At 39.2% G+C, this 13,162-nt stretch overlaps 1 protein-coding gene across 1 annotated transcript in view; it reads left to right on the top strand.

Moving 5' to 3' along the window:
• FREM2 (FRAS1 related extracellular matrix 2) overlaps positions 1-13,162 on the top strand; it is a 219,466-nt gene that overhangs the window by 202,675 nt on the left and 3,629 nt on the right. The window contains exons 17-23 of the mRNA XM_017350619.3: positions 6,101-6,293; positions 7,751-7,855; positions 9,576-9,703; positions 9,806-9,940; positions 10,964-11,090; positions 11,943-12,130; positions 12,341-12,487. Of these exons, the coding sequence (XP_017206108.3) occupies positions 6,101-6,293; positions 7,751-7,855; positions 9,576-9,703; positions 9,806-9,940; positions 10,964-11,090; positions 11,943-12,130; positions 12,341-12,487 (1,023 nt within the window). The remainder of the gene's footprint in view (positions 1-6,100; positions 6,294-7,750; positions 7,856-9,575; positions 9,704-9,805; positions 9,941-10,963; positions 11,091-11,942; positions 12,131-12,340; positions 12,488-13,162) is intronic.

Raw genomic sequence — 13,162 nt, 5'->3', positions numbered from 1 at the left:
TGAATTTTTCCCTCAACTAGGATCTCTGGATCACACACATACACAGAAGTGAACAGCCAAATGTTGCCCTCTACCCACCACTGCCACCAGTACTGCCAAGAAGATGGCGTCCTGTCTCAGCCAGTTGCTGTGACATGCACAAAGGCTTCTGCAGCTGCTGCACAAGCCCAAAATAGCTCTTGTTCTTTCTCAGCTGGGCAGTAGGTGCCACTGTGAAGGGGATGGGTTGAGATAAATGTGCTCCTTTTACTTACACTGGGTCTGCAGTTAACACTAGCCCCGAGGGCTCCAGGCCTTACTCACACCATGCTCTGCCTTCGTCTGTATCACCATGGATTGCTGCAGTGTGGTCTCACCTCCACCTCCAAATTGCTGTCTGCTCTGTCTCTTGGCTGCTTCTGTCCAAGAAATATTCTTGAAGTACTTGACTTTTGATCTTTATATAAGATCCCCTTGTGAGCATACTATCATAATTATTTTAATCCTCTGTCTATTATTGATTATTTAGATTTTTTTATATATTTGTAAAATACCCCGTGGAGTTAACCTTAATTATAATGAATATGTGAGCTAATATTGACCCCTGTTTAAGCCACAGACCCTCGGAAGTTCTCTTTTTTGCACATGTTCCTGGATATGTAGTCTGATGTTTTTCAGAGAACTTGGCTAAGAATTCTCACTTATTAAAACAATTTCAACTAAGTGGCAAAGTAAACATTTTATCGAGATCTTGAACTATTGAGAGCAATGAGCCATCTTTGCAAATACCACCTTCACAAACACTACTATCTTGATGACATAAGCATGCTTCTGGCAACACACATTGCAACAAAAGGACACATACACTAGTGGTAGCCCTCAGCTAAAATTCTGACTGCTCTGGATCAGTTTTCAATCTGTGATGTAAGCACCAACCACATATTCCACATAAAGGTAGGGTATACATGTTTTGGAGAAATATTTTTAAATGATCATTGGTTTCAATATGCTTAGTCTACTTGAAAGACCTTGGGTATGGAAGTCTTGATATATGCTCTTCCATTTTTTTTTTTTTTTTTTGACAGGCAGAGTGGACAGTAAGAGAGAGAGACAGAGAGAAAGGTCTTCCTTTGCCATTGGTTCACCCTCCAATGGACGGCGCACTGCGCTGATCTGAAGGCAGGAGCCAGGTGCTTCTCCTGGTCTCCCATGGGGTGCAGGGCCCAAGCATTTGGGCCATCCTCCACTGCCTTCCCGGGTCACAGCAGAGAGCTGGCTTGGAAGAGGGGCAACCGGGATATGCTCTTTCATTTAATAGTGGCTATTGAGCACTCCAAATTGGGCTAGGCAGAATTGAGATGAGATATAAATATAAAATACATGCCAGATTTCAAAGACTTAAACTGAATATATATATATATATGTCTTTTCAAAATTAGCTTATATTGATTACATATTAAGATGTAATGTGTGGTATTCTGGATAACGTGAACTATATTATCAAAATTTATTTCACTTGTTTCTCTTTACTTCCCTAACTGTGGCTAAGAGAAAATTTAAAATTATATGTGTGACTCACATTATATTGATTGAGCAGCAGAGGTCGAGATAATTGGACATTAATCTTGATTATACTGAATAATCTTGGGCAAGTCAATTACATTCTCCCTGGCTTAAGTTCCCCAATTGTAAAATATACCATTAGTCAAGTGAAAATTATAAAGGAACAAGGTAAATCTAGATTTGTTTATACATATGTGTGTGTGTGAATTTATATAGCCTACTTCTATATGAATTTTAGTTTCAATAACAGAATATGTAAATTGGATAGTTACAAGTGCATGCCCCGAATAAGTAAAGAAATGAATCTACTGGAATTTTCCTAAACACTAGTTATCACCAAAGAGTAAAATTGTTCTTTTGAAACACACATCTTTCTTCCTGTTCATTCTCTTTCAACCTATGTCACACACAAATTAGCAGGTTTTCATATGTCCCTTAGGCAAATCTCATGTCCCTTGGGCAGATAATATACACTAAATATACACTTGCCACTGGTAGTGCTAATGTAATTTTGTATCACCTTTTCCAGGACATTTGCATTTTACACCTTCCCATTAAATATGGATTTTTTTTCACAGGCAGAGTGGACAGTGAGAGAGAGAGACAGAGAGAAAGGTCTTCCTTTGCCGTTGGTTCACCCTCCAATGGCTGCCGCGGCTGGCGCGCTGTGGCCAGCACACTGAGCTGATCCGATGGCAGGAGCCAGGTGCTTCTCCTGGTCTCCCATGGGGTGCAGGGCCCAAGCACTTGGGCCATCCTCCACTGCACTCCCGGGCCACAGCAGAGAGCTGGCCTGGAAGAGGGGCAACCAGGACAGAATCCGGCACCCCGACCAGGACTAGAACCTGGTGTGCCGGCACCGCAAGGCGGAGGATTAGCCTAGTGAGCCACGGCGCCAGCTAAATATGGAATTTAGGGTTTCTTTTGTTGCTGAAATTTCAAATATGAATAAGGACATGTGAAGTCATGCATTGTGTCTCTGTTTAATTTTGGCATATATTTACTCTAGTGTAAATAAATACCTTAAAAAGTCTTGTGTCCCAAGTGGAAAGAAAATCAAGTGCTCTTTAAGATGACATCTAGGTGTTAAATCTATTACATTTTGTTCTTCAGTTTGGGAGGAATATTCAGGTACGTGAGCAGGATGATTTAGTTAGCTCCATTTAGACTCAGTCTTCTAGACAGAGATTATAGGCAGACAGAAAGGAGACCTGGCCCTGCATAATAAGAAAATGTAATAAGATGCTGTCTCTTTGCTCAGGAATGATTAGATTCTACTCCAAAAATCAAATGAAATCAAATAAAAATTAACTTATTTGTAAGATGTGAATATAGTACACTCTATAACATTTGATAAATAGAGAATAACACTGGCAAAAATTGCTCTTCATTTGTAAAAACTTAACTGGAAATTTATTCCTATTAATTTTCTTTTAAAAAATAATGGTTTCTTAAAATCACAGGATGAAATATTAATATCAATTACCAGTGACATATGGATTGACATAATTACTCTCTATTACACTGCCAGATTATTAACACTACACTTTAAAAACAATTCTTCAGCCAGCGCCGCGGCTCACTAGGCTAATCCTCCACCTGCGACGCCGGCACACAGGGTTCTAGTCCCGGTCGGGGTGTCGGATTCTGTCCCGGTTGCCCCTCTTCCAGGCCAGCTCTCTGCTGTGGCCCGGGAAAGCAGTGGAGGATGGCCCAAGTGCTTGGGCCCTGCACCCGCATGGGAGACCAGGAGAAGCACCTGGCTGCTGGCTTGGGATCAGCGCGGTGCACCGGCTGCAGCACACTGTCTGTGGCAGCCATTGGAGTGTGAACCAACGGAAAAGGAAGACCTTTCTCTCTGTCTCTCTAACTGTCCACTCTGCCTGTCAATCACTTGGGTCATCCTCCACTGCACTCCAGGGCCACAGCAGAGAGCAGGCCTGGAAGAGGAGCAACAGGGACAGAATCTGACGCCCCTACCGGGACTAGAACCCCGGGTACTGGCGCCACAGGTGGAGGATTAGCCTATTGAGCCGCAGCGCCGGCCACGATTATACTTTTAACTTCAAAGAAATCAACCATTTTCAGACTCCTCATATAACTGACATCATGTGATTTGTCTGTATGTGCTTTGTTTATTTCACATGACATTATGACTTCAAGTTCCATTCATGTTGTTGTAAATGACAAGATTTCATCTATTTTCTGGCTAAGTAAAATTCCATTGTGTCTATATACCACATTTTCTTTATCCATTCATCAGTGGATGGGCACTTATATTTCTTCCACATGTGAGAATGTAAATTAGTTCAGCCATTGTGGAAAAAATATGAAGGTTCCTCAAAAAAAAAACCTAAAGATAGATACAGCTCAAAGAATTGTGATTTGACAATCCCATTATTGGTTTTATATCTAAGTGAAATTAAATCAGCTGTCAAAGAGGTACACTGTGCACTACTGCATTTATTGCAACACTATTCAGGATAGCCAAGAAATGGAAGAGGAGTTAACCTTTAATTCCATGATAATATAAATTAGAATTTTCATGATTTAAATATTTTACTAACTCATATTTATGATTCCAGTTTCAGTTCAGTGTGTAAAGAGAACTAGAAAACTGAGATAGCCCAACTCAGAAAACTGAGGAGTGTGGGTGTTCTGAGCTAAGTTTGTTTCCTCCTGTGTAAAAGCAGCTAATTTTATTTGCACTTTATTCTGCAGAGCTATGAGAATTAAATATAGCCTTTGTTCAATGACCTTAAAACTGCCCTCACTTTTATTTAGAATATAATGAACTGTGACAGAGCAGAAAGACATAGGCCAAAGCTGAGTTCTAATATTGGCAGTCAGAAGGTGTAAAGAATTCTATGAGAAATTTGCTTTATTTCTCTGAAATGTATTTTTTCTATCATCTATCCATCCATCCATCCATCCATCCATTTCTAGATTCCTAGAAAATGGGATTAAAAGAGAAAAGATTTTAATGCAAAAAAATTTAAATACATACATAGATGGGGTCTACAAAAAGTTCATGGAAAACCTGTGTTTTGAAAAGACTCTCGCTGGCGCCACAGCTCACTAGGCTAATCCTCCGCCTGTGACGCCAGCACACCGGGTTCTAGTCCCGGTTGGGGCGCTGGATTCTGTCCCAGTTGCCCCTCTTCCAGGCCAGCTCTCTGCTGTGGCCCGGGAGTGCAGTGGAGGATGGCCCAGGTGCTTGGGCCCTGCACCCCATGGGAGACCAGGAGAAGAACCTGGCTCCTGGCTTCGGATCAGCGTGGTGCACTGGCCGCGGCGGCCATTGGAGTGTGAATCAACGGCAAAAGGAAGACCTTTTTCTCTGTCTCTCTCTCACTGTCCACTCTGCCTATCAAAAGAAAGAAAGGAAGGAAGGAAGGAAGGAAGGAAGGAAGGAAGGAAGGAAGGAAGGAAGGAAGGAAGGAAAGACTCTGCATGGATTTTGAAATGTCTTTGTACCCAAATAAATTTATTCCATTTTTTCATGAACTTTATGAACTACCCTTGTACCTATAAGTATAATTATGGAGGAGAGTGAAAACATTAAATTACTGGTAACTTAGTACAATGTCTGAAAAGTGTAGGTATTGAGTAAATAAACTTAAGTTTATTCTGCACTACCTTAAGTCCATCTGTTGAATACCTAAAGAAGGAACATACAGAATTCAAAATAAGACACTTTACTTCAGCTAATTATTCCTGAAATTTGTTCAGTGTTACATGTAATTACTAAACCTATTTGCTCTGGACTTTCCTATTTTAATCTTCCTCATTATTCAATAATAGTCAAAAACTAGAAATAACTCAAATGTCCATCAATGAATAAGTAGATAAATAAAATGTAATACAACCGTACAATGGCTGCTGCTCAGTAGTAAAAGAGAATGAAATATTGAAGCATAATACAACATGGCTACTCATTGAAAATATTATGCTAACTGAAAAAGTCCATCACAAATGATCATATATTGTATAATGCTAATGATATGAAATGCGCAGAATATGCAAATATATTGAGTGATTGTCAGGGATTGGGGGACATAGGAGGAGACTGTTAGTAAGTATGGAGTTCCTTTTAGAGGTGATGACAATGTTCTAAAATTGATTATGATGATGGTTGTACAAGTACTTAAAAATACTAAGAACCTTCAAATAGTCTGCTTTAAATAGGTGAATTATAAGGTGTACAAACTACATATATATATAATTCAAAATATATATCTATCATGACATTATATATATATATCTTAATAAAGCTGCAATAAAATAAAAAGAACTGAGTATTGTAGGCTCCAAATAATACTGTTTATCTTAATTTCTAGTAAATATCCTTTGTTGCAAATGGGGGTAGTATTTACAGGTATTTAATTGATCCCAATTTAAATGCAGAGGAGGAAATAGTGTAAAATACTATCATTTTCTTTCCTCAATAATTACTCAAAATCTTCAGTTAAGTCAAAGGAAAAAAATAGTTTGTACAAAATTAGGATTGTTTAGTTAATACTCAATAGTATTAATAAATATAATGTTATTGTTTTAGGTGCTGAACCTTGTACAGTCCTATGTGACCCTTCGAGTCCCTCTGTATGTTTCCTATGTGTTCCATTCACCTGTGGGGGTAGGAGGCTGGCAGCATTTTGACTTGAAGTCGGAGCTCCGTCTAACTTTTGTGTATGACACTGCCATCTTGTGGAATGATGGGATTGGCAGTCCACCAGAGGCAGAACTCCAAGGTAGGTTTATCAGACTTGGAAAATGCTAATTTTCTTACCTATCTGCATAAGAGGATTTTTTTTTTTACTGTAGCTAAAAATTAAAGAAGAAACTTTTGATCTCTTTTGTTTTTCTATGCAATCATATCATTTCAGCTTTGTAATGGAAAAACTATTTTAACAAAATCATACTAGTGGCTCAAATTTTGCATAATATGTGACTATTAAATATAATTCTACATTCCATGGTTCTTTCTGTTTTACTGTCTATCTTGGGTAATTGATCATTTATGTGCCATGCAGCACAAAATATGAATTTCTCTGAGTTCTGCCTAAAGGAAGTTCCAATTGAAAATAAGGAGTGAATTCAAGGGTTAAACTCTCATTTTTGTTTCCTAAAATGAGAGGTGCATTATCAAGTCCAGTATAAATCATGCTCTGGATTCTAATTTTGATTCTACAACCAACTGGCTGTGTGATCTCAAGCATTCTGTTTAATCATTCTGGGATTTAATTTCCTCTGATGACAGATAAAAGTAGTATCTCTTTCCATTTTAAACCTCTTAGTCTTCTACTTTACTGGAAACTTGGGAGACTGGTAGTGAATGTGACTGTCCAGCACATCAGCATCTACAACACCTTTCAGTCTCCATGTCAGTCATAAGTCACAGTCCACAGCACAGAGCTCGTTAATCCATTCATAAAATTAGTGCTTTTTGCTTTCAGACATGCCTTACCATTCTGATACTATGCATGTCTGTAGTTTCATGCCAGCACTACGTTTTACCGGCCAGATAGAAGACAAAGTTAACAGTACATCTCTGATAAAGATCCACTATCTTAAGCAGAGTAAAATTACCTTAGAGCTATGTGATGGGTTATGCTGTCACTCTGAATAACAATTCCAGCTTACTTCAAACGTTTTCATTCCGTATCCTGCCTTAGGTGAATATTTAAGTGAATCTGAGTGAGGATCTTTCCTGTGGTCCTTGGTGTTTGTAACTTCCACTGAATGACTGGTTATTTCTTTCTTACATCTGTAGCCAAATTTTGTCAAACTGTTATTTGGGAAGGCTTCAGAGATTTTTATACACCTACCAAATTTGGGATCATTCTGGAGGACTCAAACCATTTCCAATTAACTGTCCAAATTGCCACAATTTTGACACATTCATTTATCATGTCTCTCAATTTACTGTTTTATTCTTCCAGATGAAAACTTTAAAAACAAAGAAAGTTGAACTATTACAGTAAATCTGTGTATTTCATAATTCATTTTGCTTGCATTTAAGACGTCTTTTCTCCTTAAAAAAGAAAACAAAGAAACTCTGCCTCTCTTATTCAGAATTCAAATGATAATACCCTTGGCCTAGAATAGTTTCAGACAATCCAAACCAAAACTAATTTGTGGAAGGAATCTGTACGTGATGAATCTCTGACCACTTATATTTCCACCTTGTGTGCTCTCCCCAATGTAGGCTCTCTTTACCCAACCAGCATGCGCATTGGTGAGGAGGGGCGCTTGGCAGTGAACTTCAAGACAGAGGCTCAGTTCCATGGCTTATTTGTACTGTCACATCCAGGTAAGCCCACGTAGCCATTAGCAGACTCCCCACACACAAAAAGGGTATAGTTTTTCCATATTCACGCATGTCCTGTCATACTTCCCTGTTAGTTCTGATGTCCTTATGTTCAAAGTGCATTATGCAGTTATCACCATGAGGGCTGTATCATTGCTCAGCTTCATCTCATATAATTCATTAAAATCATCAGTAGAAGACCTTTACAGAAGATGCAAAATAATTAGAGGAAAATGTTCTAAAGTCTCTACAGGGTTCATTTAAGTGGAGTTTTCTTTAGATTGAAAGCCTGGGAATAATAATTCCTTTCTGTGTTTTGCTTCCCTTGTTCAGAAAAACTTAATTTCAGGAGGTGCATTCAATAAACACTTCTGTATTCACAACTGCTTTCTGGGTACTTTGAGAAACCTTTATAATAGAGTCAGAAGTGGCACTTCATTCTCATACTTACATTTCAAATGTTAACTAATTATGTGTAGTAAGTATTGGCTAGACAATTTTACTGTGATGGACTGTGCGTTGAATATCAATGAAGCAACGGTCCTTGATTCCCCATGTCTAACTTTGCTTTTATTATGAAGGCTATTTCATTAAAAATAGTTTATTTTTATTTTAATTCCCATAATAATAAGCTGCTTTACATGTTACAGCAGAATGCCAAATTGTTACTCCCTACCTCCGTGTCATTTCTATTTAGGGTATGAGCTCTAACAAAGGAGATAAAAGCTGAAGATTTAGGAAAGAAAGAGGGTTCATTGTATTTTTATGAGACTGAGATACAAGAAATAGAAAACCAGAAAGAAGTGTTTTGCTTTATCGTAATTAACATGTCTGGAGGCCGGCGCCGTGGCTCAATAGGCTAATCCTCCACCTTGCGGCGCCGGCACACCGGGTTCTAGTCCCGGTTGGGGCGCCGGATTCTGTCCCGGTTGCCCCTCTTCCAGGCCAGCTCTCTGCTATGGCCAGGGAGTGCAGTGGAGGATGGCCCAGGTGCTTGGGCCCTGCACCCCATGGGAGACCAGGAAAAGCACCTGGCTCCTGGCTCCTGCCAGGATCAGCACGGTGCGCCGGCTGCAGCGGCGGCCATTGGAGGGTGAACCAACGGCAAAGGAAGACCTTTCTCTCTGTCTCTCTCTCTCACTGTCCACTCTGCCTGTCAAAAAAAAAAAAAAAAAAAAAAAAACATGTCTGGAAAACAAGGATTTCCTGGTCTTTATAGTACCCTACCACATGTCTACCTTGCCAGAACACTGGATCATTGTTTAGCCACAATTATAGGCAGTCAAATTAAAATTAGATTCCATTCATAAATTGGGTTTGCCCAGCTGTGTAGATGCTAACAGACTGTTTTAAGTTCAGCAGCTTTGGTGTATAATAAATGCATCCACATCAGCCTTTATTGTGCTGCTCTGACTCCCTGCAGAGGAGCTCTGCGCAGTGTGAGCATTTCTGCAGTTATCTTTCGACAGAATTGTAGAGTGGAAAAGGCGCTGAGTTAGAAACTAGAAGTCCCACATCCAATCCATGTGGTCTTGGCAGAGTCACTCTCAGTCCTGTTCCTTCCTCTGTAAAATGGAGATGATTATACCAGTATGCATACTCTACAGGCTTAGTATAAGAATGAACACAAATAATACGTGATAAGGTACCTTGTAAAGTCTTAAGCTGTTAGATACTTTTGAAATTTAACCACCATTCGTTCGTCCGATGGGCTCCTCTGCAGCATCCTTCACAAGCTCCGTGGTCATGTCAGCTGACCATCCAGGCCTGACCTTCTCTCTACGCCTCATCAGGAGTGAGCCGACCTATAACCAGCCCATCCAGCAATGGAGTTTCGTCTCTGACTTTGCAGTAAGTGACCAAGACTCTGACTTGGCTTTCCTTTTCTGCTGTGTAAGGACTGCACCTTCAGTTTTTCAATGAAAACTGTACATGCTGCTTTTCTTTTCAAAGGTGCGGGACTACTCAGGGACCTATACTGTAAAACTGGTGCCATGCACCACCCCATCCAATCAGGAGTACCACCTGCCAGTCCTCTGCAACCCCAGAGAGCCTGTCACCTTTGACCTTGACATCCGATTCCAGCAGGTGTGTCTCACAGAATTATCATACCAAGATTTGTAAAACCCCACTTTGCTGAAGTTATGGCTTATTTTCATCAAAGAAAATACAATTTCTCCTCATGCACAGATGACTGAGAGCAAAGGAGGTCCAGAAAGAAAGGAAGCAAGGGAGGAAAGACTAAGAATTGCCCTTTATCTGTTGTTAACTTTCTGTAACTGTTATTTCCTTATCTGCTCTTGTCTCCTGGAGTTTACTGCCTTGGAGTTTTGGGAATATTCCTCAAAGTTCTTCTGTTCTTTGTCTTATTATTACTCATCAAGGAGAATAAAAATTCTGTAGTTCAAGCCACTCCAAAATTCCTAATTGCCATGGTATATTAAAAGAAGTAGGATAGCACCTTTTGTCACAGAACTTACACTAAATGTTGGCTTTCACTGACCATGAAATTTATAAATACTTCATATATCCCTATAAAGTAGTGAAAATAAGCTCAAGCAGTGTTATTTAGTTCCATTCAAAAAATAATTAGGGGCAGGCATTTGCTCAGTGGCTAAAATGCTGGTTAAGTTGTCTGAGTACCATATTAGAGAACCTAGATTTGACACCTGGCTTCAGCTCCTGATACACACTTCAAACTAATGCATACACTGGAAGAGAGCAGTGATGACTCAAGTAATCATGTTCCTGCTACCCATGTGGGAGACCTGGATTCAGTTCCCATCTCCTGCCTTTGGTCCAGCCCTGTCCTGGTTATTGCAGCCATTTGGGGAATGAACCAGTAGAAGAAAGCCTCCACCTCCCTCTCTCCTTCTTACTCTCACCACCCCTGTCTCAAATAAATAAATAAATAAATAGCCCCTTTTACTTTCTCAAGAAGGACAAAACCAATGTTATAATTCCTTACATTGGCTTGATTAGATATGAAAATCACAGTCCAGTATCTATTCTTCCACACATCAGTGTACAGTACATGTGTATCATGTAAGTATGTTTGTGTACCATCAGAACTATCAACACACATAACAGAGCTTTCATGCTTGGTTTTAGGTCAGTGATCCGGTGGCAGCTGAGTTTAGCTTGAACACCCAAATGTACCTGCTCTCCAAGAAGAGTCTCTGGTTGTCTGATGGATCCATGGGATTCGGGCAAGAGAGTGATGTTGCTTTTGCAGAAGGTATCACTTCACCAGTGATTTGTTTTTTAATGTGTATATGCTATACTTTGCTTTATTAGAATTGAGTTTGAGGGAGGAAAGTATAACTACTTTTTTAGTTTTGAAGATATGACCGAGATTCACTTTGGCAGATGTGAGGAGTCCTTGAAACTAGATATATGTTACTGGACTTTTCTTTAATTTTGATTTTTATTCTCTATCTCCCTCACTTCAATAGCTTTTGAATTAAGTCTAGATTTTTTTTCTTATATTTTTTCCACTTTTCATGGACTCAAATGCTGCAGTGACATGAGACTATAAATGCCTTGCAGGCAAAGATTTTCCCTATCTTGACCAGTGGTGTGTAACTCAGCACCCAGCAAAAGACCCCGCATACATGGTATGGGTTCAGTAACAGCTATGAAATAAGTGATAGAGAACCAGAGGGTTTCATTAAGCCCTCTTTTAAAAGCAAATAAAGTTAATTTGACTTTTTTATTGATGTTTGCTTTTTAGTGTGATTCTATTAGCAGCCTACAGCTTACAAATTAATTTATTAATGGAAATTGAACTTGAAGCACAATTGGATGTTGCAAATGTCAAATTAAACCCCAGACCTTGAGATTATTCCCAACAGTGGCTGAGCACCTGAGACTCAATAAATCATTAGTCATTTGTGGTCCATTTTTAGTCATCTTTTCTGAGGCCTGGAAGGGGAACAGATCCTAAAGTTAACACAGACAGGTTTTCAACATTTGATAGCAGATTAGGGAGCAAAGTAAATAATATGTGTCATTGTTGTCATACCTATTTGCAGCACTATGTTGCACACCATATCACACAACAGACATAACATTTCCTCATCTGTTTCAGGTGACATAATTTATGGTCGTGTCATGGTAGATCCTGTCCAGAATCTAGGTGACTCCTTTTACTGCAGCATTGAGAAGGTGTTCCTGTGCACAGGAGCTGATGGCTATGTTCCCAAATACAGTCCAGTGAACGCGGAATACGGCTGCTTAGCTGATTCTCCTTCACTCTTATATAGATTTAAAATTGTGGTGAGTGCTTCAATCCAAACAGTGAACTACATTGATTTTCAAGCTCAAACCTTGAGAATGATGATGAAAGCAACATCGTCATTTGAAATTAAACCAAATGGTGACATTTTATAGTGATTTGTCAATGTGCAAAACTAATAGGAAAACATGGTACCCTTTTTGAAAGTTGGCATTATCTACAGTAATTATCGTTTTGCTTATTGTCTAAAGGACAAAGCTCAGCCAGAGACTCAAGCTACCAGCTTTGGAAATGTCCTGTTCAACGCCAAACTGGCAGCAGATGACCCAGAGGCCATTCTCCTGGTGAATCAACCTGGATCTGATGGATTTAAAGTAGACTCAACACCACTCTTTCAGGTAGGCCAAAAACAAGGTAGTTTCTTCACATTTCTATACCTTAGACATCTCACATATAAATGGCAATAAGAGTAAAATTGCATGTAGTTAACAGGAACATTGAATACAAGAATGTCTATAGACCACATGGCACCATTCTGGGCACATAGTAAGAAGATAATAAACTCTAGCTATTATTATTTTTATTAATATTATTTTAAAATAATGTATGAATATAAATGTGACCATTGGTTAGTTTGCTCTTCTTTCTAAAATTTCCTGTAGACTTTTTATGAGCATTTTTTTAGAGTGATAGTGTGTGAACTGCTGGACTCAGAAAACAATGGTGTACAGCACATAAAACCTCCACTCTCAAAGACACTGTAAACCAAGAGAGAAATTCCGTGACTCAGAGACAGAGAGGCAGGGAGGGTCATGGGAAGCCATGACAACACTGAGCAGTAAACACTACAAATATGGAAATGTTGTTTACATTGTGAATCCTTGCATGAGCAAATGTGCCCTTTAGGATATTTACTGAAAACTGTCCAGAGATAGTAGACTGGAAAAATGTGTTACTCTTGTTAAACCTAAGGAAGATGATTAAGAGAGTATATTTCTTATTCTGGATATTTTCAAACAAAGTGATAAAGTATCATATTTGTTGTTTTGAGTTTTACTTTTAACTCTTGAAAC

This window comes from Oryctolagus cuniculus, chromosome 9, assembly GCF_964237555.1.
Source record: "Oryctolagus cuniculus chromosome 9, mOryCun1.1, whole genome shotgun sequence".
Lineage (NCBI taxonomy): Eukaryota > Metazoa > Chordata > Mammalia > Lagomorpha > Leporidae > Oryctolagus > Oryctolagus cuniculus.
The sequence above is the reverse complement of the archived record's forward strand: the minus strand, read 5'-3'. Positions and strand labels throughout refer to the sequence as shown.